The 24,449-nt window shown below is 51.1% G+C and overlaps 7 protein-coding genes across 7 annotated transcripts; 3 read left to right on the plus strand and 4 right to left on the minus strand.

The window, feature by feature from the left end:
• Positions 1-1,571: 1,571 nt before the first annotated feature.
• Positions 1,572-4,521, minus strand: B0H65DRAFT_465659 (uncharacterized protein). The gene is made up of 3 exons (XM_062826821.1): positions 4,008-4,521; positions 3,540-3,938; positions 1,572-3,469 (listed from the first exon to the last, which is right to left on the minus strand). The coding sequence occupies exons 1-3, from the start codon at positions 4,257-4,259 to the stop codon at positions 1,901-1,903; spliced, it is 2,220 nt and encodes a 739-aa protein (XP_062681760.1). The 5' UTR covers positions 4,260-4,521; the 3' UTR covers positions 1,572-1,900.
• Positions 4,522-5,730: 1,209 nt separating this feature from the next.
• Positions 5,731-7,411, minus strand: B0H65DRAFT_508910 (Allantoicase domain-containing protein; the record flags this gene model as incomplete). The annotated part of the gene is made up of 2 exons (XM_062828268.1): positions 5,731-6,720; positions 7,346-7,411. 2 exons carry the CDS (start codon positions 7,409-7,411, stop codon positions 5,731-5,733), a joined length of 1,056 nt encoding a protein of 351 aa, XP_062681761.1.
• Positions 7,412-7,878: 467 nt separating this feature from the next.
• Positions 7,879-9,410, plus strand: B0H65DRAFT_465662 (eukaryotic cytochrome b561-domain-containing protein). Its single transcript, XM_062826822.1, has 2 exons — positions 7,879-8,218; positions 8,360-9,410. The coding sequence occupies exons 1-2, from the start codon at positions 8,068-8,070 to the stop codon at positions 9,019-9,021; spliced, it is 813 nt and encodes a 270-aa protein (XP_062681762.1). The 5' UTR covers positions 7,879-8,067; the 3' UTR covers positions 9,022-9,410.
• An 806-nt stretch (positions 9,411-10,216) lies between these two features.
• B0H65DRAFT_548883 (chitin synthase III catalytic subunit) lies at positions 10,217-11,043 on the minus strand (the record flags this gene model as incomplete). Its single annotated transcript, XM_062829611.1, has 3 exons — positions 10,217-10,765; positions 10,839-10,932; positions 10,994-11,043. The coding sequence occupies 3 exons, from the start codon at positions 11,041-11,043 to the stop codon at positions 10,217-10,219; spliced, it is 693 nt and encodes a 230-aa protein (XP_062681763.1).
• Positions 11,044-15,530: 4,487 nt separating this feature from the next.
• B0H65DRAFT_558131 (uncharacterized protein) lies at positions 15,531-18,806 on the plus strand (the record flags this gene model as incomplete). Its single annotated transcript, XM_062830093.1, has 6 exons — positions 15,531-15,625; positions 15,928-16,569; positions 16,637-16,714; positions 16,811-17,293; positions 17,351-18,063; positions 18,119-18,806. The coding sequence occupies 6 exons, from the start codon at positions 15,531-15,533 to the stop codon at positions 18,490-18,492; spliced, it is 2,385 nt and encodes a 794-aa protein (XP_062681764.1). The 3' UTR covers positions 18,493-18,806.
• Positions 18,800-20,636, minus strand: B0H65DRAFT_588824 (uncharacterized protein; the record flags this gene model as incomplete). Its single annotated transcript, XM_062831012.1, has 3 exons — positions 18,800-19,191; positions 19,254-20,161; positions 20,245-20,636. 3 exons carry the CDS (start codon positions 20,634-20,636, stop codon positions 18,800-18,802), a joined length of 1,692 nt encoding a protein of 563 aa, XP_062681765.1.
• Positions 20,637-21,515: 879 nt separating this feature from the next.
• Positions 21,516-21,979, plus strand: B0H65DRAFT_548886 (uncharacterized protein; the record flags this gene model as incomplete). The annotated part of the gene is made up of 2 exons (XM_062829612.1): positions 21,516-21,817; positions 21,883-21,979. The coding sequence occupies 2 exons, from the start codon at positions 21,516-21,518 to the stop codon at positions 21,977-21,979; spliced, it is 399 nt and encodes a 132-aa protein (XP_062681766.1).
• Between the last annotated feature and the right edge of the window lie 2,470 nt (positions 21,980-24,449).

Below are 24,449 nucleotides of genomic sequence, written 5' to 3' on the forward strand. Positions count from 1 at the left end.
CGATCCGAAAGCCTCAAGCACCATTTTGCTCCCTTTCCTTGGTACTCGCGAAAGTATTCCACCTCCACAATTTCCCAAGATGCAGCCATGATGGCGGTCCTCGCGGTTGTGGGGTTAAATGCCGCCGCCACTTTTTGCCAGCTCCTGTTGGCAGCCCTTTGTGGTTGGGGCGATTGTTTGCTCGGTACATGAAGTTGAGAAAGACAGACGCCCACAACGCCCACAACGCCATGGCCCCAACTTGTACACTACGCTATCCAACGGGATGGACATGTGCCTGCAGGTAATGAGGGACTGCGGGCGCGGGCCGGCGAGAATACTACCCTCTAATCACAAATGATCAGGGCGAGTGTCGCTAGAGCAGTGACGACTGAGACACTTTGGACGATCAACATCTCAAAGCACACCACGAGCCGAGCTAGTCCAACACATGTCGCCTATAAACCCGGATCAAAGCTGGGTTCGGCGTCGCGCCGTGCTATGGGGAACAAAAAGGCACCTATGAACAAGTCAGAGAAAGCCGGAGGGGAGAACTGCGCGCTTGTGAGCTTATATGGTCCCTCCGCTTCACGTTGCAAATTACATCCACCGAGTACCGTCCTCGCCGATCCAAAGGAAACCTCCCACTTACCCAGCAACCAACGCCAACACACATGTGCAACAACACATCACACATCCCATACACCTATGTAAGGATGCTCTGTGCCACTTGAGTCCCGATGCCACTTTGGCTTCCCAACTTCTTCATCTCTGTATCAGGACTAATGTACTCAGCCGTTAGACTGGCGGTCTAGAGGCGGTAATCCGCCAATGGTTCAAGTTTCATCCATCAGCCAACATCCGAGATGGTATCATATCAAGTTGCCTGCCTATACCCCGCAACTCGGGCGCGCCTCTCGGCTTGCAAGAATCTGTGGGGTTGGACAAACGGCTAACTATCGCAAGCTTCGTCTCACAACGTCGCCCTAATGTCTACATTGTCTACCAAAAACATCTTCGGCTCTGCCTCTGGCCAAGAAAGAAACACCAGGGCACCAGTTCCCGACCGACTTCCGTCGGCTACCGGCAGTATCACGTTTCAGACTTCCAAGGCAGTTGTCTCAAGCCATCAGGCAGTCAAGCTATCAGGGTCTGATCAAGTAACGGAAACTTGGGGTTGTGAGGGTATCGGATCGGCATCGTGAAGTAAACCACTCCCGGTCCATATTGCCTCCCCTCCCCTCATTTTACATAGAAAGCTTTCCGTTCGTCGTGCTATCCATGAACCAACCAACATCCTCCTGTCCCTTGCATAACATTTAACAGCTTGCAGCCCAACGGACACCGGGACGTCCCTCTCTATGAGATACCTTGCAAGCGCTGGGTTGGTTTGAGAGAAAAAGTAACTAGGTAAGAAAATGGAAAAGAAACAGGCAGGCAGTTGGACACATTACTATGAATGCTTGCCATCACGTGCAACGGATTAAATTGACCATGCACGTATCAAAAATATTCACAAGGTATTCGAGTCTCGAGACGCTACGTTGAACAGAGTGATTAATATGCACCGAATACGCAACGAAGAGAGTGAGTGACGTGTCGAGGTGCGGGTCAATTATCCATGTCTTCTATTACCATAAATACAATGGTTATTTCTTCTTGCGTCTCGCTTGCTATGAAGGCAATTCCGTTACCTCTCAGCCTCTCTCTGCCCCCAAGCCTCCACCTCCCAGCCAAGCAGTTAGGCATCTCTACCTTATCTATGTGTACTAACCAGCCCAACCAAGACAAGCCAAACCAAGCCAGCATTCTGCATTCAAAAAAAATATTCTTATTAAAACTTCATTTCTAGTTTGCTGCTACCCTACCCTACCCGAACACACCCAACACGTGTGCCGTGTCGTGCCGCTTGTACCTTAATCTAAACCTCCTCATTCTCCCAATCCTTCTCCCCAAACAGCGGCGGTCCTTTTCTCCCTCCACTGTTCGCCGCCTCAAACTTATCCAAAAACTCGGGCGGGATGGTCGGTATGTACTTTCGTTCTCTCTCCCTGTTCACTCCGCCGAACCCGGCCCCGTAGCTGACCAGCATGTCCGTCATGCTGGGCAGGGTGAAGGGCAGCATGAAGGCCGGATCGAGGAGCAAGTTGGCCGGCGCGTCCTCGTCGTCCTCGTCGCCTTCCCCGTCACCGCCTCCGGGACCCTCGGAAGACGACGTGGCGCCGCCTGGGGTGGACGCCCAGGGACTGCCGATGATGGACCTGCTGATGGGTGTCACGGGCGTGCTGACGCTGCCGTCGCCGCCCCGATCCTTGATGGAAGATGTGACTGACAACTGCGACATCTGAGACTCGCGCTTGCGCTCCTTGCGCATGGCCTGCAGGGCCGTCAGGTACTTCATGGCGCTTTTGGTTAGGCCCTTTTCGCCAACCTCGGAGCGGTAGTGCGTCGCGGCGTGGATCAGTTGCTGGGGGCTCAGCGCCTTGAGCTGCTGGAGGGTCCCGACGAGGGCCTCGAGGTCGTCGGCGCCCAGCGACGAAAGGACCTGAAGCCATTGGAGAAGCTGAATGACGGGGGCGAGGTGGCGGCGCGCTGCTTCCATTGTGGTCTCGCCGCTCGACTTCATCTCGCCACCCTCGTAGTGCTCAGGCTGCCGGTTGTTGGTACGGGCCCAGTCCTCGAGAGCCGAGATGTTCATGCGGATCTGCATGGCTTTGGTCCGCGCCAGGTACTTGCGACTGGACATTATGCGGTTGAAGAGCTCGGCGCCGAGCCAGTATATTAGTTGTGAGATGACCTGCGCCGTGATGACCGAGTGGACGTCATACAGGTCCAGGACAAATAGTGTAGAGGAGAGTAGCGATGTTACGTTCCGTGGAGACGGCTTCGCCCTCTGCTTGGGGGACGGTGGCCTGAAGCGCTTCTCCATGGGCGGTTCCTTCACCTCCTTCTTGCGCTTGAAGATCGTCCACTCGCCATGGAACGCGATGTTTTCGAAGCCGGGAATTGTTTCGTGATCCAGCATGCCGGCATCCAGCACCTTGTCAAGACGTCTCTCGGCATCCCGGACAATCAGGATGAATATCTCGTTGATCAACTCTGAAAGCTGCGCCTGGAACTCGGTAGTGGCTTCTACCAAGCCGGCATCCTTCTTGAGGTAATGTAGCAGCAGCGTCGCGTTGGATGCCCAAAAGGCTAAGATCGTCATATCCCACTGGTATCTTTCCACGACGTTGTTGATCTTGTCCATGGCGGTGATAAGTAGCTTTGCCAATAGTTCACGGCTAGCATGGTAATGCGCATACCGAGCCCCCAGGAAGATCATGTTCGCGGGCACAGGCTTTTGTGATGGTGATCGTTGTGGGGTCATGTTGGTAATGACAATGTCTAGGATGCTGTCTAGCTCGCTCTCCTGGAAGACAAACATTTGGTCGTGGAGACACCTCGCCCAGTCGAACTCTTGCTGCTCTTCCTCAAATTCGTCAACAGGCTAGCCAATGGTCAGCGAAACACATGGTGTGAGAGTGGGTTTGGATTCCATGGTAGAAAGGAGTGCGAACCTCGGGTTGGTCGTCCATGCCCACGTTCCCTAGATCAACTTCCAGATCACGAGCACTCTCCATCATCATTCTCCTGCGCATCTCGTTCTCGGCCAACTCTTCCTCGAACTTGTCTTGAGAAAAGCCTGGGTTGTAGAAGTCGTCGGCACCGGCCGTGCCAATGCCATATCCGCTGTCGTGGAGATAGAAAGACATGTCGCTGTCCGGGGCAACAAAGTCGAATGCAGTTCGTCCTGTAGAGGTCTTTTTCTCAGGAGAAGCGCCGTTGTCGAGTAGTAACTTTGCAATGCCCTTGTGTCGATTGGTCATAGCCCACATAAGCGCACTCCATTGATTGCGGTCTTGCTTGTCGACATCAGCTCCGGCGTCAATAAGGACTTGTACTACGGCCTCGTGTCCCTGTTCCATAGTTCTGTTAGTAAAACAACCCCATGTATTCGGTCTGATTTGGCAACACCGCCAACTTACAAAACAGCTTGCGTAGATCAAGGCGGGTGTTCCCTCTTCATCTGGCGCATTGAGATCCACGTATTGTCTAGCTGGGCCGTCTAGGATTTTGCGGACGGACTCGACGTTGCCATTGCTTGCAGCCATGACGAAGGCTCTTTGGAGAACATCCTTCTTTTCGTCCTGCGGCATCTTGTCGTCGTTGGCGATCTGGTTCTGATCCTCGAATATTGCGCTGGCCGAATGTGCGGCCTGCGCAGCCAGCATTTCCATCAGTCTAGTCTCGCTGTCGGTCCCGCCCTTGGTGATGTCCTCGTCGAACTGGGGGTCGTTGAGGTGAAGGTTGCTGAAGCTCAGAGGCTTGGCCGGTATGGGTGTTGTCAAGAACTGTGATTGTCCTGATGAGACGGAGAGTCAGTAACAGGTCTGGCCAGTCCGAGACATGAAGCGAGGAATGATGGGACGATGCGCCACCAAGCCAGGGTCTCATAAGACAGACAAGGGGCAACCGACCTTGCCATCCGTCATACATCTCCGTCTCTGTTACCAAGTGTTCGGTAGGAGCATGTCTCCTGTCATCGAGGGTGCGCGGTAGATCGGCGGGCAACTGCTGCTTCTTCTGCGGTTGTTCAAATCCTCCCCCGTCGCTTCCAAAACCTCCATCGTCTCCGCTGCCGGCACCAAAGCCGCCATCGAAGCCCCCGTTATCCATTGGTACGGGTCGAGCGTAGCATGCGGCGAGCGGTGTCGGGTCTGAGCGCAGGTGAACAAGAGCGGCGGGTTGTATGTTCGAGCAAGGCTATAACGTCAGCGTAGGACGGGCATTCGGTTATCCAAGATGTCGGTCGGTATCGAGGAACCGAAGCGCACTGCGGTCGAGGATGACGGTTCAGGGCAGGTCAGGACTCGGTGTAGAAGTTGAGAGCAGGTTGGACTGCAAAGAAGGTGACGTTGCTTTTGTTCCTCCTGAAGAAAAGAAGTGGCATAGAGGTAAATCTCGACCAGGTAATTGCTGTTAGGGGTTCAGTTCAAGCGGTAGGAGTTGCGCCACGGAAGCAGGGCACCCAGGCTTGTCTACCTACCGAGCTACCGTACTGCACTTTCGTTGGTGGTCAACGGCGCGGAGAGACGGTGGACGTATCGGTGCTCCCCCACTGACGTTGCTGCAGCTGTTATCGATTGAGGTGGTCTGTGCTTTTATAGTGACCTTCGATGCCTCGACTTTTAAGACAACCGCCAGTTTATATCATGTTCCACAGCGCGGAATGACAGCTTGACAGCAATGTGATCGAAAGCTTCATGAGCAATCAAACCGACGCATGGCTGTACGATTTCTGAACGATGCGTCTTAAGATCTGGGGTCACCCAAATTTAAACGTCGGTGAGGGTATCTCAACCGGTGGTTTGTGGGGAAATAAGAACCCTGAGCCTAGCGAGGAGCTAACGAACGTTGCTTGGCGCACTGGCTGCTCAACTCAAATTTAAGCTTCGCAACAACCCCGTCTCGTGCGCAGCCGTGAGTCCTTCTAATCTCATTCTGCGAGAAGAAAGCTGATTGGGAATTAGAGCTTGTTATTCAAGCGCAGATAATCTAAGATCTGTGAGATTTCTTCGTTGGTTAAATGACTGTACTCGCCCATCGTACTAAATAAGCACCCCCCTTTTTATGTGGATCGCTGTTCCTGGCCTCCATAAATGCTACTATCACCGTACATAACTTCGTCCACAAGTAAATATGTAGTCCTTAAACAGCCCTCTTCGCAAACACCCGCAGTCTCTTCACTCCGCCATCAGGCACAATGATGAGCTTGACGTGGGTGAATGGCTTGTCCTTCACCAAGCTCTCGACAGGGTGTTCTTGATCAGGGCCGCACTTGATGGGCTCAACAACCTCTGTCCAGCCCTCAGCGTCCGCTCCCGGCTCACCCTCGCCCTTCCACTCGATCGCTTGCAGCTTGACCTGCTGGGGGTAGTTGCCACGGAAGTGAGCTGTGTCGACGATGAAGTTCTGGATGTAGCCGGGCGCGCCGAGTCTGATGATGGCCCAGTCGACATGGCCCTTGGTACGCGAGCGCGCTGTCTCCCAACCATCACCCATGTCCTTACCGCGGCCCGGAAGGATAAGGTTGTCCTTGGTGCCGAAGTGCTGGTCGCTGCAGGAGATGGCAACTCCGCCATTTTGAGCAGCCGCCAAGTCGAAAATGGCCTCTGTATCGTTGGGGAAAACTGGTACGGCGTGTCCAAACAGACGGAATCTGGCAATGCCGCCGTCGGGGTACATGTTTAGTCGCACATGGGTGTATTGCTTCTTGGTAGGGTTCTCGAGCTTCCAGCCGAATCTTTGCGAAGGGCCGCACTCCTGGATGCCAAGAATAGTCTCCCATCCACCACGCTCGCCCTTCCATGAGAGAACCTCATCGTCGTTCTGGCTGAAGCAACCCTCGACCGAGATGGCGGGGGCATGGTTGCCGTTGAAGAAAGCCGTGTCAATCTCGACACCCTCGACGGTGCCTGAGGCGACGCCCAGACGAATCACAACCCAATCGAACTCGGCGGGGTTGTGTCTCCTCGTCTCCCATCCGTCGTACCAAGCACCGGTGTAAACCATCTTTCCGGGCTGGCGGATAGGGGCCGTAGGGGTGAGGAGGTTGGCCGCTTCGGCGAACCATTCGTCCGAGAAACCGAGAACCTTGCCACCGAGAGCACCCGAGATAAGATCTATATCCCGTCTCGACTTGCGTTAGTTGAAAGTGTTGTGGTGTTTGGTGAGACGGATGCTACGGACCGATGGTGCTGGAACGGAAAGTCTTGTCGATATCATCGGCGGCAATCCGGGTGGCCGGAACAGCCTCGAGCTTGTATTCGATGTCGGTCATGGTGAGTGAAATGTGGATGTAGATGAGTGAGTCTTCAGTCCTCAGTGTTACAGAGCGAAAGAATGGGAAGGGAACGAGCGTCCACGGGATAACCAAGAGCAGACGGTAGTTTCTGTTTTATATCACCACAGCAACAGACAAGAGCGATAGCCAGCCACGATAATGCTCAAAGTACGTAACAGCAACAACAATCGTGGTCCTTCTCCGTCGTACCCAACCGTCGTATTTGATCTACACCGAGTCATCGGCCGACTCCGACACCGCTCCACTTGTAACGACGACTTCCTATCCTCCGCATCTCTCGGGAGGACCTGGTGCTAGCGAGGAGGGGCCGCTTATCAGGGCATCCGGCTCAAATGCCACACAGTGGTGATGGTGTTTCGAACACGATAGGCAGGGATAAGTATCGCGGCAGCTGCCGTGGAAGTGCTCCCCCCCACACCGTGTGCGAGTTCTCTCACATGGCAAACTGAAGTTACTTACATGGGGGTTAAAATCATGGAGATTGTGATTGGTCCGAGGAGAAGTGCTAGGAGGAGCTTGGGGCATCTGCAACCTCAGCTCTCTCGCCCAAAGCTCTTGTTGGTTCCGTCATCAGTGACCGCAGCTACGCAATCACCCAAATCCCATTCATTTCAAGCCGTTGTTTGTTTGAATAGCTGCTGGGAATCCATCAGTTGGGAGGCTTCCAGCTCGGTTGCGGATCTTAAAAGATATCGACATCGATGCGTACAAATATTGCTGTTGGGTAAGACGAACGGAATCCTACTCGCAACTCACTCGTGCGCCTCGAAAGCGAACATTGCATCGCCGTGCCTCGTAGATGTCCGAATGTCTCTCTTCCCCTCATCACATCAGATCTGGTAGGGTACCAGCGATGCTATCGGATTCGTAACCACTTTCCCACCTGCTTAGATAGGCAACAGGTACCACCCACCCCAAGTGTGCATGAACCATCCGTCTCCTCCTGTTCCCTTCAGCCCTCTGAATAAAAAGCCCACCTTCCCCGTGCAACCTGCCGGTCAAACCATCGTCCGGACGTCTTCTTGCTCAAGACACAGACCGAAACCAACAACCAAGTATTCAACCACCTTGCATCAAGACGCCGGATATCACTTGCTTTTAACGCATGATACTTCGCCTCGGCCACCGAAACAAGTTGCATTTATTGTCCGAGACTTGGAAGATAAAAGAAGCCCGCAACCATGGCTCCATCAGAAACATCACAAACTCCTCCTCCCCTCAGCACAACTGATGCTGAGCCCGCTGTTCCGACTGAAAGCGAACCACTGCTTGGAAGACCAGGCGACGCTATTCAAAAGCCTGACGCTCCTATGTTCTTGAACCTTGTTCTTGGTAAGTTTACTCTGCTACCCGACCATCATCCTTCCCTCCCATATACCCTTCGATACACCCTCCGCACCTCTATCACCTACAACCCATCTTCAAGATTCCATCCTTTACCAAGTATATTAACACCATCTCCCCCTCTCACAGGAACAGCCTGGCTCTCCCAGGTCGGCGCCGTCCTCCTCCTCCTAACCACCTGGTCCGCCGTCTTCCTGCACAAACTCGGCGCGCTCATCTCTCCGCACCCTCTCCTCCAATCCCTCGGCGTCTTCCTCCTCATCCAAGCGATCCTAATCCTCCAACCAACCTCCACCCCCGACGCCAAACGCCTCGGTCAACGCATCCACGCCTCCCTGCACCTCCTCTCCTTCCTCTCCTTCGTCTCAGGAATCACCATCATCGAAACAAACAAACACGTCAACCACCTCGCCCACCTGCACTCTCTGCACGCCTACCTGGGTGTGATCACCGGCACCTTGTTGCTGGCTCAGTACGTCTTTGGGATTTGCATCTGGGCTGTCCCCGCTGTTTTCGGAGGGGAGGAGAAGGCTAAAAGTTTGTGGAAGTATCATCGGTACGCGGGTTACGTGTTGTTGGTGTTGGTGCTGGCTACGGTGGGGGCGGCGGCGGATACGGATTATAGTAAGGGGGTGCTGAAGATCAAGGGGTGGACGTTTGGATTGGGGATTGCACTGGTTGTGGTGGGCGTTTTTCCGAGGGTGCAGTTGAGGAAGTTGGGGATTAATACCGCTAGGAAGGAGGCTACGCCGATTAATACCGCTACGCAGGAGGCTACGCGTGGTGTTTAAGGTATCTAGCTAAGGAGTATACCGAGGGTTGAAGGGGAAAAAAAGGTCTATGACGATGGGCGGCCCGGCTGAGGCTCTGTTTAGGGGTGGGGGGCTGCCGGAAGGGTTTTGGTTCGGTATGGTGTTGTTGGACTTTATGTTCATCATTGCTGTTGTTATGCACGGCATAATACGCTTTGGTCGCTGGGAACGTCGGAATCGGCAAAATGATATATGCTACAAGGTTTAGTGGCTATGGCAGCTGGGACTTATGGGATATTACGGTTATGGCTCTTATTATTTTTGTGCTTTTGAGGAATCTACGAACACGGAGTTTCGACTTTTAGTCTTTCCGCGGGGAATGAAGCTGGCTCCGGTCACACAATAATACCAGCAGATGATTAGAATCATAACCTGTGTATCTCATTCCTCGTCTGACTAGGGTATAAGTAATAGTAGTACGTAAATCCACACTCTCCGCCATAAAGCATCCCCGAGAAGCATCTCTCCCATGGTATACATTTGCCGCAGATTCCACGCCGTAAACAGCGCCTCGAAGCCATCATCATTAAACACGAGCGCTACGCAGCTGAACCCAGGAAACAATCGCAGAACCATGATATAGTTCCGGCTTGTTTCATCCAGTCTTCTCGCTGCTCTTCCGTCCCCCTTCCTTGCTTGTCTTAGCTGTTTCGACTCCCTGCCATCTTCCTTGCACCTTTTTCCGTCCCTGCTTCGTCGTCCCCCTCTTTTTACAAACATCCTTTATTAGGTTTGGTGAATGATAATTGTCGATAGGCGTAGTCTGTTGGTTTTTGCGGGTTGTCCAAACGACAGTGTAGACGGGCAATCTGTAACCCAACAACCCGCTTGCCGTCCCGCCCCTCCCCGCTCTTTCCGTCCCTTCCCGCTCGCAAAGCCGTTATTAAAGCAAAGGTGTCGTGGTAAAAACATGTAATCGCTCTTTCGTGTCTTCGTATCCGTTGGTGTATTTTTGCCGTTTTGTTGTTTTTGTGGGGGGTATATGTGCGAAGAAGGAGGTCCCGCCGCCGTTGAGAAGCAGAAAAGAGAATATGGTTCCTGTGCGGGATAAGCACCAGTGAAACCATGTCCATGTCTATGGGATACCCACTTGCAAGCGCTCGAGGACCCCCAAGAACTGGTCTTTGAATGCCGTTGACCTCGGTTTTCGAGACTTCAACCTGTCCTGGCCCTTCTATGGGAACTGGTTAGGCGGAACCGTCGGCCAATCGTCCTCGGTAATGCTGGACCAGAAGACCCAGTTCATTACTACCGCCAGGAGAGTAAAGAGGGTTTCGAAAAGCGCGCCGTCGATCTTTCCAGATGTGCCGTCACAAATGTATTTGCTGATGACATAGTTGAACACTTGGCCTGCCGCAAAGAGGATCACAGCAGAGGCCAGGTAGAGCATCGGGCGCGTCTCGCCGAGAATCTTGATGACCAGGACGGCCTCCAGGACGAAGTAGGCAACCAGGAAAACAAGGGGCGCAAGCTGGTAAAGCACGTAGAGTGCGATGTGTCGGTTTTTGGGCAGATCATAGCTACTGTCCCAGTAGCCTGTCCAGTGCAGTCCAGTATCGAGAGCAATGTAACCAGTTCCGACAAGCAGAATCGCTGCAGACCCAACTACCAAAGCCAGTGAAAGCGGAGTGCCATCGTCGAGTAATTGGTAGCCAACGATTGCGTTGAGCATCAGTATCCAGGTAGTGGCGACGATGAACCCGATGTGAATAGCCGTGAACGCCTGGATACGAGTCAGTTGAAACGAAACATAACACGGAACACTGCTTGCCGCCCTTTGCCCAGGCCAAACTTACGATGCGGACTGTAGAGTTCAGCGGGAAATCTCCCACTGTGAAGATCTCACATATCGATATAACAATGTAGCCCAAGAGGAAAACTTGCATTTCTCTGTCGAGTTGTCAGTTATCATATCCCCAAGTTTTCGTCCGATGATTTGCGAGTAACATACCGACGACCAACCGCAGCTCGTTTCCGCTCGGACCTGTAGAGCAGATACATAGAAGCGAGAATCGCAATTGCGCATAGCAGTATGGATCCTGCGTCGAGTCAGCACATGTCGCGCTGATATTCATGTAGGGTCACATACCTAGATTTCCAAGCCTCTTCCCGTTCGATAGCGATATTCCCCTCAACTGGCAGTTGTCTGAATCGTCCCATGGTCCGGACTGGCTGTGTTTATCCGAAAGGAGCTGTTTATCAAGAAACGGCCGTGTAAGTCAGTCTGAAGAGCGAACAGGGACGAGGGTACGAGAGACCATGGTTCCTGGCAGGAGGAACCACCGTCTCCACCAGATGGGGTAGGGCCCTACTCACATTGCAGATAGGAAGAGTCGAGTCTCGACAGAAGTCCTGTGAATATGGAGGCGCTAACAGTCAGAATCTGCGTCCCTGAGAAGAGAGCTGAGCGCCTTCTGCGCCCACCGTCTTCGGCGTCGGGAGCTCACATGAAAGTTGCCAAATTGTGTTGACCCCATGGTGTCGTCTGGTATGCTACCGCTGTGGATTGAGAGTTACTGCGGAGAGAGACGTGCTTCCGTGATATCTGCCGGGGGTATCCCTTTGCGTCTGCGATGGCAGATGCCAGAATATGCGCGTGTCGACCTGACGCCGCCGTCCGCCTTTTGTGACCTTTCAATCCTTCAATGCAGATATCCTTTGGCTGGCGGTTGTTGCTTTGTGTTCAATTGGTAGAAACCGTTGTCGCTGGCGTGTGGAAAACGTGATGAAAGTCAAATGAAGCGCTGGTTTGTGGCGTGATGATGGACGAGAATGGCGGACCCGACTCTCTTGTCTTCCTCCCTGAGGTTATTTCTGCGCGAATCGATCCCTCCTCCCTGTGTGTTTCGCGTCGCCAATTGTCGTCCTTGGTGTGCGCTGTGTGCTTCGGAACCGAAGATTAGGAGTAACGGCGATGCCCTATTATTGGCTCGAATGTCGCGGAGAAAAGAAAAAAAGGGACGTGGAGCAGAAGCGCAGGGCAGGTGGTCCGGATGAATTTGTATGGATGCCGACGATGGGGGCGGAGAGAAGAAACAGATGCGGGAAGCCCACGGCGGCCTGGGGTTGGCGGGTCCGCCTGCAAAATATAAAACTCAACTGGAAGGCCCAGGGCAAAGGATTTCACTGCATGGCATCGATTGGCACACTGGCATAGCATTCCCTTGGCATGAATGGCTGGGTGAGTGGGTGGTCGCCAGTGGCCCAGTGTCGGGTCGCCAGTGGTCGCGCTCCCTCGTCGCTTCCATTCGGGCTGCGGCAGCGGCAGCAGGAACAGGCTTAGGGCGCTTTGTTTCTACTGGCCAGGGTCGTGTCTCCACTCCTCTCAGCTTTTGGCCGCATGTAATTGGTCCGAAACCTCTAGCTCTTGCTCTAAATGGAAGCCGAGTCCCAGCCTTCTCCGAATGACAAGTGCAACGCTGGGATGATTTGGACGAAACGTCAACCCATCAGGTTGCTTGTCACGTCTTGCGCTGGTCCTCTCTGAAACTTTTTCACTTCCGGACGAGGTCGCAACGCAATGGCATGCCGGCGAATGGTTCTGCTTTTCCTTGATTTTTGTTCTTTGCCTTCTTTTCGCGTTCTGACCCTGCCGGATGAATTGGTGAGATAGGTAAAGGGATGAAGCGAAAAAAACAATACAACAAGAGAGTCAAGGCAGGGGGCTTAGGACCCAGCAACACCAGCTGACACTTTAGCACCACTGACGGAGCGATCTAAAGAAGACCACGACACCCCAAACTCCGGACTAGATTCGCGAACCGTGGGTCTCGGAGCTTGAGGTCTCACTCTCTGGGACAAGCAAAACGTTGGGCGCTATTCCGAGCAGCCGGCCTATATCGCCGGCCATTATAGCTACATATCTCGCTCACCGTTGGCAATCGAGAATTTGAATGGCACGCAATTGGACACGCTGTTCGTGGGGTTTCCCTACTCGCAAAAGGGACGCAAAACATGGTCGCCTAAGGTGAGTAACCTCCATGTCAAGATTCTCATGCATGATGAGCTGGACAACACACACCCGGGACGGAAGCCCATAAGAAGCGGAACCGAACGACATCCAGGCCGAAACCACGGGCCTCACTTTGGATGGCCTCAGAAGGTCAGCCCGACCGAGCCAGTCAGCAGCGTGCCCGCACATCCTTCTGCAGACTGTCCAGATGCAGCTGAGGGTTCAGGCGATTCCGACATCTGCAACAACTCCGGCTTCTCGAACACCAAGGCTGTGCGTTCCCTCCTGCAAGGCGACATCCGTGCATCGAACTTTCAGGCGAAGACGAGCCCAACGGATCGAGTTCGATATGATCATGTCCAATCATGTCTTTGTTTGGTTTTCCATCCCGTACAGCCTTAACTTGGAATCCACGCTCGGCATATATCAACTGCTTCATTGATTCATCATATGGAAAGTGTCAAGAGACACTTGTGTACACAATGGGCTTCTTCCAATGCGCAAGCTGGTGATACAAACCTAATATGGTGTTCAAAAGGGGAGTTCCCGTCTGTATGACGGAAATAGGTGGCTGCGTGGCTACCAGGTCCAGCTAGGTACGAACCGCATGCAGCTAGAATACCTAGCACCACATCAACAAGAAAAGCATGGCTTCGTGGATTGTTCAACAAACGGAAAAATAGCAAATGGTATGACGCCTGTTTGCTGACAACGATATCCAGATCCTGGTCTATCTATGGATTCCCTTCGGGGGGTTCAGTTGGTAATCTTCTGCGACGGTCAAGGCACCAACGAAAACAAACTGGGGGTTCTGAGCATGTGCAGGCACAGCCGTACAAGCACAAAGAGTCGATACACCACACATGGTCGGTCCTCTGGGAGAAGCCAAGCCATTTTCTTTCGGACGTAGTGTAATACTGGTACCAACGCCGTGTCACCAGCCACTTGAAGCCACAAGGGAAGTAAAAAAGGATGCTGACAGGAGTTGCGCTGCGCCCGGCGTAGGTACTAATATCCACCATATTTATCGAACGGGAGCCTCCTTGAGCAACCAGGCACCGAAATAGGGACTCCATTGAGGAAACTAACATGGTGTCTTCCTTTGGTTCAAGTCTCTTTGCTTCTTTTCCGGTTCGGGTGCTTGGGTCGTACTGCCTAGTTAAGCCCTAACCCTGCTACACAGCTGTACCCCTGATTCGTACATACAGTAGCATCCTCTGTACTCAAACGCACACCACTGCTTAATACTCCGGTTAGAGGTACTGCATAGTGCATACACCTACCAGCCAGCGATGATTGGTTCAGCCATTGGATTTCTGAACTGTTTATTAAGGATTACATGCCTCGAAGATCCCATGATAAAGGATGAAGCCCGAGCAAGGCGAGACTCACAAGTGAATGTTCGAAGGATAGTAGGTAGGAGGAAGAGGCTCTGTGCCCGCTTACGAGAGCGAATCCAAAAGACCGGGAACGGTGACACGGACTGTTCCTGTCACCCTCAGGTCGAAGGGCCCGACTGGCTCTGGGTGGTGGGGGGCACAGCAGACGGCCCGGACTGTTGGACGTCAGGATAAGGTAGGAATGGTATCATGTACTTGAAATAGGAACATGTTACTGTAGCTATTCGGGGACGTAGGCCACGGCAGTACGGCAGTAATTACGTGGGCTGAGAAAGGTGCCTCCAGTGGAAGTCGTGATGAAATGTGATGGTTTCGTAGACTTTTTTGGCTGTTGACTTAGAAGTCGATGGTCTGGAAGGCCCTTGATACCTAGCTTCTGGGATTCAAGGTAAGTATAGAACTGAATAAGCTGGCGACTATCGTCCAGGAGCAACAAACAATCTCGAACTTCTATAAACTTTTGTCAGGACACTGAAGAGAGAAATAGGAACAACAACATTCTTCTTGCTTTTGTGATGGCACATGCCAAGCACTGTCAGGGGTATTGCTCTTTCATCCGACCTGAACTGCCATCTCGTACAAGAAGGCTTCCATCCCATTCAGAGGTAGACTAGCCTCCCTTTCTTCTTCGTTAAAATTTAATACTTTCGTCAGATCTTTTGGTGGGTCAGCCCTCACAATCTACGTGCTGTGACGGCCTTCCCCGCGTGGAGGTCCATCGGATCCCTAGTTTCGAGCTAACCATCGTGGGTTCGGTGTTTGATGGAATTTCTGGGACATCCGGCACTAGGCACCGCGCTTGACGACTGTTAATGACTCGATATTCGAAGGACAAGTAAATGAGTCGAGCAAGTGTTTCGTCCCATCATGCCATCTCAGCTTCGACTCCCCGTCTGTCAGATAGGGGCCGACGACAGATGTACTGTGAAGATCTTGCCCGGTCACTGACACTCCAGACACACTGAACTTTGGGGTTGCAATCATGTGGTTGATTGAAGGGTGAAAGGGTTGCCGGGTTTTGCAGTGATTTTCATTTGATTTGCGCGGCTTGTCCGGTCTCTGCCAGTGAAAGATAAAACTTGAGGTCGGTTTGAAGTTTGAAGAGGATCACCTCAAAATGGCGGGGTGTGGAAATGATGATTGGTGGTCACGCACGGGACAGTGGAGGACTGGAGGTGCGGGTGCCCGACCAGGGGCTCCTCAGTGGATTAGCTGGTGCCCTGCCAGGCGGGTCTTGGCGGGCCCTTGGCTGCCGTAGCTCCGCTCCGGGCTTCACAGGGGACCTCTACGGCCAAAGATTCCCGGTCCTTGGCCTTGGTTGTGCCTGCCCGGTTTGATGGAATTCCAGGTTTCTGTCATTGCAGTCTTCAACTCTTCTGCAACTAAGACACTCGGTCATCAGTCCCGTCACCTGCTTTGCCTCTATTACCGTTTTGTTGATCCGGGACCCCGTGAACGCCCGTAAACCCCGTGAGCCGTCCAATGTGTCCGTCTCGACATCGACCATCTCGGGTTGATCCTCCTCTACTAAAGAAACACTTCCACTCTTTCCACCTCAAGGTGTGGTCGGGGGCTGCTGCAGAACAGCTCCATCTCGTCCAAGATTCCTCCTCCGCAGCCGACTCCGATCCCGAACCGTATCCCTTCCGACATCCCCCTCCGCACGCTCCCCGCACACGCGGCTGCCCAAGACGATCCGTCAACCCATTCGCACGGCAACCGAAGCCAAGGCACTCCCTCCTTCCTTGCTCCACGCCCTGCTGAGCACTCGCGATACTCGGAATACGACGACGACGACGACGACTACAACGCTTACGGCTCCTCCGAGTCCTCGTGGGTCGACACCGGTGACATCGCCGAGCAGCTCGATAACGAGGATCCTTTGCGCCAGAGACTATACGATACCCTAGAGGACGAGACCCTCGCTGGCGTTGTCCATCATCGTCATCCGAAACGTCATCGTCACGGCGGCAAGCACGTCCACTATAACGAGTCTCTTTCCCGCTCCAGCACACACTCCTCCAGATCGTCTGATCAAGCCAGAGCCGTTAATAAGGAAGCAATCCACATTCCTGACGCCGCCCCCCGATCTGTCTCGCGGGCCGAGCGCCTTATTGCCAGCATCATGGCGGGAACACGAAACCCTATTCATGGCCTTACTGGCAAACCCCTAATGTTCGAACCCTCCTGTTGCCTGGCAACGGCTTGCCCTTGTTGGACGGTAACTGACAGCCCGTAACAGCTACTTTACTTCCATCTTTGTGTCATTAGGCGTCTTCCTTTTTGGATATGATCAGGGTGTCATGTCAGGTATCATTACGTGCGTGGACCCCCCTTTGTCGTGACTTCTCTGTTGCCCCCAGGCTGTCATATCCGATAGACACGAAGGCCGAGTAACTGATGCTATTTGTAACAGTGGTCCGTATTTCAAGGACTATTTCAACCAGCCAACGAGCGCCCAGATAGGTACTATGGTTGCGATCCTAGAAATAGGTGCTCTCATCTCCTCGCTCATGGTTGGTCGGATTGGTGATATCATTGGCCGCCGCAAGACTATCCTCTACGGATCTTGCATCTTTTTCGTGGGCGGCGCCCTGCAAACTATTGCGACCGATATGGCCATGATGATGACTGGGCGTATCATTGCTGGCTTGGGTGTCGGCATGCTCTCCACCATCGTTCCGGTCTACCAGTCCGAGATCTCACCTCCTCATAACAGAGGAAAGCTTGCTTGCATTGAGTTCTCGGGTAACATCATTGGTTACACAACCTCGGTCTGGGTGGACTACTTTTGCGGTTTCATTGAGGGTAACCTCTCGTGGCGCCTCCCGCTCCTCATGCAGTGTATCATGGGCGCGCTGCTCGGACTGGGAAGTCTGATCATTGTGGAATCGCCCAGGTAAGCAAAATCTCTTCTAGTACTCAGCTTCTAAATGGTTGCTAACCAGGATCCCAGATGGCTTCTGGACAATGACCACGACGAGGAGGGCATTGTAGTGATTGCCAACCTGTACGGTGGTGGCGACATCCATAACCCTCGCGCGAGAGATGAGTTCAGAGAAATCAAGATGGACGTACTGCTGGCGCGCCAGGAGGGCGAAAGAACATACAGTGAAATGTTCAAGCGCTACAGCCGTCGCGTCTTTATCGCCATGTCGGCGCAAGCGCTCGCGCAACTCAACGGCATTAACGTCATCTCATACTACGCACCTCTTGTGTTCGAGTCTGCCGGCTGGGTGGGCCATGATGCCGTGTTGATGACCGGCTTCAACGGCATCACCTACTTCCTGTCAACGATTCCCCCATGGTACATCGTGGACCGCTGGGGTCGCCGGCCTATCCTCTTGACGGGTGCCGTGGCCATGGTGCTCTCCTTGTCTGCTATCTCGTACTTCCTGTACCTCGACACACCTTGGACACCGTCCGTGGTTGTGATTATGGTCATGATCTACAATGCGGCGTTCGGATACTCATGGGGACCTATTCCCTGGTTGTACCCGCCGGAGATCTTGCCCCTGAAGATTCGCTCAAAGGGTGCCAGTCTTTCGACAGCGACGAACTGGGCTTTTAACTTCTTGGTTGGAGAGATGACGCCCATTTTGCAGGAGCTGATTCACTGGAGGCTGTACCTCATCCATGCCTTCTTCTGTGCTGTTAGTTTCGTGATTGGTGAGTACCTCCTCATAGCGCCCCTTCAAGGTTATCCAGCTAACGGGTTCATTAGTATACTTCCTGTATCCCGAAACTTGCGGTGTCCGGCTTGAGGATATGGACACCCTCTTTGGTGATGCCACGAACGCAGTTGGCACACCCGCCGCCAGTACTCCGTCACTTCACGCCGAAATTGATGCTCTCGTTGCGCCGGGCTCGCCCGTGCCACGGCTGGATATTCGGGGCCGACCGCTCGCCAGTGCGGCTATTCCCGGCCTGCCGATCGATCCTCCGGACGAGGTCGAGATTATATATAAGAGCTCTTCCAACCAAAACAGGGGCGGAATCGGCGGCTGGTTGTCGAGGTTGGTTGGACGGGGAGGAGGAGGAAGCGCCGAGGGGTCTGACACTGGTAGCTATGCGCCACTTCGGCAGGGCGATGACTAAATCTTGGATACACCTCGCCCTTGAGTAAAGAGGGCCAGCCGGTAGTAGTTGGGCCATTTCTGTTATTGGATAAGTACATAGACGTTGGATATTAGAGGCCTCAAGCGAGCAGGGAGTTCCACAGACTGGGACAGCGAAATGGGTTGGAAGGACTCGATTGCCCGAGAGCTAGATTTTCTTTCTTTCCTGAACATTTGAATGCGAATATTAATATCCACCCCGAGGTCATACCTCACTTCCATCTTCCTTCCACTCTAGACTCGAAGTTATGTTTACACCAGCATAATGTCCAAAGCACCCTCTTACCCTAATTCCCACCAAAAGGACTCCGCCCTACATGTATCGTCCCTCTCTCATCCTCCGCCTTTTGACCTAAATACCACTCAGTAGGAGGAACCAAGGTAGCCCGCGTAACAGGCGTACCCATAGGGGTAGCTGCACCATTACTACTGCCACCACCGAAAGTTCTACCTTTACTTGTACCTGTACCTGCACCACCACCACTCCCCGAACCCTCCCACCGAACAGGCTCAGTAGCCAAGTCAATCCCCTCCAGTCGTTCTTTCCTTTCTAGCTCCCTTTCTTCAAAAGTCATGTATCGTCCATCCAACTCTGCTACCACCTCCTTGGTAGTCGTGGTCACCACCACCTGGCGGGTTTTTCGATCCCAAATATCCCAGATTCGGCTCCGGCTCGGCTCTGGCTCCCGAATGTATATTTTGAGCTGACTTTGGCAGATCCCGACCTGGGCGAACCCGCACCTGTCTCACTCGCCGAGCCTCCCCATCTCGGCAAAGGCATGGGGCTGAGGGGACTTAGACCTGGTAACTCTCCATTCCCATTCTCGCTCCTTGTCTGTGGAGTGTTGGGCATCTCTGGAAGCTTCGGCGTCTTTGGGTTTGTCATTGTTCCAAACCCGAGTTCATGAATTTCCTGAGGTCCATCAGGTCCCTGAGGTCCCTGAAACCCATTCGGTTTAGTCAGTCCATGAGCTTCAAATTCATCCGGCCGCCGCCAAAACCCCCGTTCCCTCAACGCCGCCTCCGCCGCCGCCTTCGCCTCCCTAGCTCGCTTCCGCCGACGAGGCCCGCGGTACCACCAGGTGAAGAGTAGGAGGTAGATAACCGCCAGGGCGCCGATGACGGAGCCGAGGATGGCGGATTTGGGGTTATGTTTCTTTTGGTTTTCTTCTTCTTCTGAGGGGGTGTTGGCAGAGGAGATATAGGTGGCGAGATCCGAGGTTTGGGGTTCGGGAGTGGGGTGGGTTGTGGAGGTGGTGGACGGCCCAGGGACAGAGGAGGACGGAAGGGGGTTAGTGGAGGGCGTTGGTGTTGGTTGGAGGGTTGAGGGTGCTGGTGGTGGTGACGAAGATGCGGGTATTACGGGCTTTGATGTTGAGATTGTTGCGACGGGCGCCTGCACATGGGGAGCTGTGAAGTTGTCATCTTCGGTGGTAAATGGAGTGGTTGAGTACGGGTTCCGTTTGCTGCTGGATGTGGTGGTGGTGGTAGAGAGTACAGACGTGTCGAGAGCGGCCTTTTGGTCCAACAGGTAGTGGTGGATTGAATAATGACCGTTTCCGCAACCGACGCTCCAGTATGCATCTGCTTCATCGGTATGAGTATTTGCTAGACGGGTGAGTTGGCAGTATGGATTAGATGCGGCATGGCTGGTTTTCGATGTTCAAGTTAGTGAACTGGGCTGAAGTTGGAAAACGATAGAATGTAGAGGGGAGGGAACAGATTGACTTACCATCTTGTTGTGCCAAACTGAGCACGTGCTTGGTCAATACCGCAGCCGTCACTGCAATCATAAGTATCGATACACCAGCCGTTCCATTCGCAGTTGTCGACGATATCGTGTCTGTCTTTGAGTGAAACCTTTTTCGAGCAGAAGCCAAACAGCCGGTTCGGTGGAAACATGGCACACACCATGTCCTCCGGAGGCGATATGGACTTCAGACGGGCATCCTCAGCGACTGCATAGCCGCAGATGTTGGTTACTATTGGGGCATCAGTTCCACCAACCTGGCGTCTTAGTGCTGCTGCCGAGGTGATGACTGCTGGTGATGCTGCGCTTATGGGTACTCCGCTTGGAATCAGTGCCGCCGTACTCGTGGGCACCATTGAAGTTATCACGGCCATCGTGTTGTATGTCGACGACTGATGACTCGAAGTGATGGCGAGCAAGTCAAAAGATATCCATGAGCAAGATGTTTAAAGTGAAGAAAGTCTTGAATATGGGTAGAAAATTGCTCCCTCCTCGGCCACTTTCGTCTCGGGTGTCATGAGCGAGAAAAGGCATCATGACCAGCCAGGGGAGGGAGCAAAAATGGTGACTGCTTTCTTTCAACTTGGTTCTCGTTATCGAATCGTTCGATAAATCATTGGAGCCGATATGGGGCTATACTATTTCCTCCCACGGGAAGGGCAAAACAGAGCGGGAGCTTAATGTGTCATTCAGGAGGGAAAACAAAGCGATCCATGTTGACCTAGGGTATTTTTGGACAAGGCTCTTTGTGTGCCACGATGTCGAGAACAATCATAACTTGAGCTATCCGTTAACATTTTAAGTAAGTACTAGAATGTTGAACAAAAGACCAGCAGACCTAGGAGTTGGCTTGCCACTTCCACTTGGATATAAACCATGGGGTGGTCTCTCATCCGCACTCCTCCCGTGAGGACGGGAATGATGAATCGGCGAGGAAGATACCTTGGATCATTATTTCCTTTGGAATGTGTAAGAATTTTGAACGCAAGATCGCTCTTTCCCTCCAGTCTCTTACCCACTGGTAAGCTTGAGTAGGTTGGTGGTTGCCTCGGAAAGAGGGCCGTCAGGGCCGTGTAAGTGATAAGACGTAAGTTACGCTATCGGTTTTCATCCTGATACACATGTGATACGCTTTCATTACCTACGTTGATGGCTCGTGCTGAGTTTGCGTCTGTTCACTCAACTTGCCGATTGGTTTCTGATGATTTGACGTCGCATCCCATCAAGATTCAACACCCGTTTCACCCAATATCATGTCGAACCAAGAGCTTGTCCATGCCTACCGACATCTTCTACGATGGTCGTTAAGGGCCGTGCAGTTCTCCAAGCCGGCGCGCTTTGTGGTTCGAGACACCCTTCGTGCTGCCTTCCGCGACGAGAATGGCACTTTTGAGCCCTCGAGGGTGAAGTCAACGTTGTGGTTTCTCGAATCCGCCGCGACATATGTTGGGGTGGAGCACAAAATCATCAAAAATCTGGTCCACGTTCGGTATATCCAGGAAAAGGCCATCGGGCCGTGGAGGATCAGGGCGCAGTCACTTTCCAAGTCCCAGCAGTAAGTCAATAATAGAAGGGGCGAAGAGGTTGAAGTGCAGATGCTGAAGAGAAGGAACCCAACAGGAGAGCGCTCAAGGATCCAGTGTATGAAAAGGAGTACGAGCATTTTGACAAGACAATCGCCATGTTGAACGATACGATGAACTTGTGTTTACGGTAAACAAGTGTCCGAGTCGCCCGGGCTACCGTGGTCAGGGGCAATTCGAAGCCTACATCAATGCCGGGGTTTTGGTTGCAATGTTTGGCATGTCCCGGACTTCCAGCAGTACCAAGGGCGGAAAAAAGGAGGCGATCACAAGGGCCAAAACCGAGTCAGACGAGCGACTCCAATTGTCGTGATTACTCCACAAATTGGAGACACTTTGCACACCGTCGGTGTCGCGTAACGGACTTGGAAAACGATACGTACCGCACCCCCAGTCACCTCCAGCCCCCGCACATCTACTGCTCAGAACGGTATGGCTTCTTGAGTCCCGTGATCGTACAGTCTTTGCCTCTTTGGGTAGTATGTAAACACGCGTGTGGAGTTGAAGCTGAGTCAGCTCGTGCACGGCCGTTGTGTTGACGGTGAAATCGTGAAAGTCATGAAAGTCATAATATAAAGTGTGGTATTGTAAGTGACTATACCGCTTGCCATTGTTGATGATACTTAATACTAGTCTCCCTAATTACTATTCGATAAGCTCTACGTTGAGCGTATAACAAGGGCACCATCTCGTGTGCAACGTGCAGTAGATAACAAGGCTAGAAAGCGAAGTCTGATTCCTATGGCAAAGTCCTTCTGGCTGTCTTTTATATAAGTAGTTACTTTAGTGGTATAGATCAGTTCGATGAGCTCTGTGTTGAGTAACTGCTATGTATGCTAGTGATAACAAAACTATAAAGTTAATAAAGGTTAGCTAATATGTATATTAATCGTATTTTTAATACTATAACTACAATATTGACTCTGATAATACCAAATTTACTATGCAGAATACCCTGATTGCTAGCAATCAATTAATATATATATTAAAATGATTTATGGTGGTATGCAAATGCTATATTGAAAAGTGGTTTTAATACATTTAATATAAATTAAAATATTTATATTGAATTTTATTTTTATAATTATAATATTAGCTTGCTTTTACCACCTCTAATTATACTAGATAAATATTGACTAGAATATGTGACTAGTGCTAGATTTATGTAATTGCTGTAATAATTGGATTTATCTATATATAAATCGTATATATCGTATAAATCTCTATATGCAATGTATAGTATACTAGTATTTATAATACCTTTTATATATAAATTGTGTATACTATATAAAACGCTGTATATAACTGGCTATATTTCTAGTACTTTTTTACGTATGACTAGCTATACCGCTTACTAAAAGACTGGATTTATTCATATATTAATATATAAATCGTATAAATCGTCGTTTAGAATACTAGTTGATTAACTAACTTAATATCTGTAATCGTAATAAATTTCTACGCTATTAAATATTTCGTAATATAATTAGACGTATATTAAAAGACCCCAATTTGATATTTAACTCCCCTCTACGTCCTAAGGTCGAACTCCCTATATTTATAAATTATTTATGAGATTTTCAAACTCTCTATTAAGCCGTTAAGCTCTTACAATATACTAAGTATAAGCACTCTCTACGTCTATAGAATTAAAGCTATATTCGTAATATGCTAATTGTTGGAAGTTATAGAACTTAGAGATTATAAGCTCTAACTGCTTTCGTACCGCCTGCCGTTAACCAAGGCTATATCGATCCTTTTAAAGGGGTGCTCTCTATATAATTTAAAATTTAAATTACTTATATCCCTCATTTTACTATAGCTTTAACTAGTTGGCTAAACGGCCGGTTAATAGGGTATAATAGTCATTGAGGAAGTAATATTGCTAGAAATGCTGATATAGTAATTGCTAACGTTTATAAAACTAGTACTTATAGGTAATAAATTGCTAATTAAACCCTCCTTTATAGCAGTTAATATTAATGAAATAGATTAAATATATATTAAAATACTCGCTAATATCGTAAAGACGCTTCCTCTCCTTTGCTTTTAGTAGAATTAGCTTTTATATTAATATTAGAAATCGGTTGAATTTAGGGTAGTTAAGTGATTTTCGTAGAAATCTAGTACGAAATGCGGTCTTAACTTTGGTAGTACGGTTAAAATACTGAATATTTATATATAGAATGTATTTGGTAATACTAAATAAACAGAATTACTATATAATACACTTATTTTAAAATTTCAAGCTAGAATAGTAGCTTTCGAGATGTCACGGTGGTGGCAGACCACTACACTAACCAGCCCGTGTCCCCGCAAAAGGGTACAAGTAACCGAAGCTGGCAATTCGGTCGCTCAAGTGGTCTTATATAGTTGTAATGACAGATGCATCCCACAAATGCCATCACACGAGAGGGTTAGTTGTAAGTATTTATTAAAGAGAAATATAATTAATTAAATTAAATAAAGAAAGGAAAGCGATAATAGACGATAATTCTTAGGTTTCTTCCGATATTCCTTAAGTTTCTTCCAATATTCTCTAAATTTCTTCCAATATTTTTTAAGTTGGAAAAAAAAATTGAATTATATTTTATTTACTCTAAA

This window comes from Neurospora tetraspora (assembly GCF_033439725.1).
Source record: "Neurospora tetraspora strain CBS 560.94 chromosome Unknown B0H65scaffold_4, whole genome shotgun sequence".
NCBI classification, from domain to species: Eukaryota; Fungi; Ascomycota; class Sordariomycetes; order Sordariales; family Sordariaceae; genus Neurospora; species Neurospora tetraspora.

What these genes read in the sequence shown, in the direction of transcription:
- B0H65DRAFT_465659 (XM_062826821.1), bottom strand. Translation starts at nt 4,259, where the DNA reads ATGGAAATGCTGGCTGCGCAGGCCGCACATTCGGCCAGCGCAATATTC. An exon ending in TGATCTACGCAAGCTGTTTT is followed by an intron (nt 3,939 to 4,007) that starts GTAAGTTGGCGG and finishes ACTATGGAACAG; the next exon opens with GGACACGAGGCCGTAGTACA. An exon ending in GCATGGACGACCAACCCGAG is followed by an intron (nt 3,470 to 3,539) that starts GTTCGCACTCCT and finishes ACCATTGGCTAG; the next exon opens with CCTGTTGACGAATTTGAGGA.
- B0H65DRAFT_465662 (XM_062826822.1), top strand. Translation starts at nt 8,068, where the DNA reads ATGGCTCCATCAGAAACATCACAAACTCCTCCTCCCCTCAGCACAACT. An exon ending in GTTCTTGAACCTTGTTCTTG is followed by an intron (nt 8,219 to 8,359) that starts GTAAGTTTACTC and finishes CCCCTCTCACAG; the next exon opens with GAACAGCCTGGCTCTCCCAG.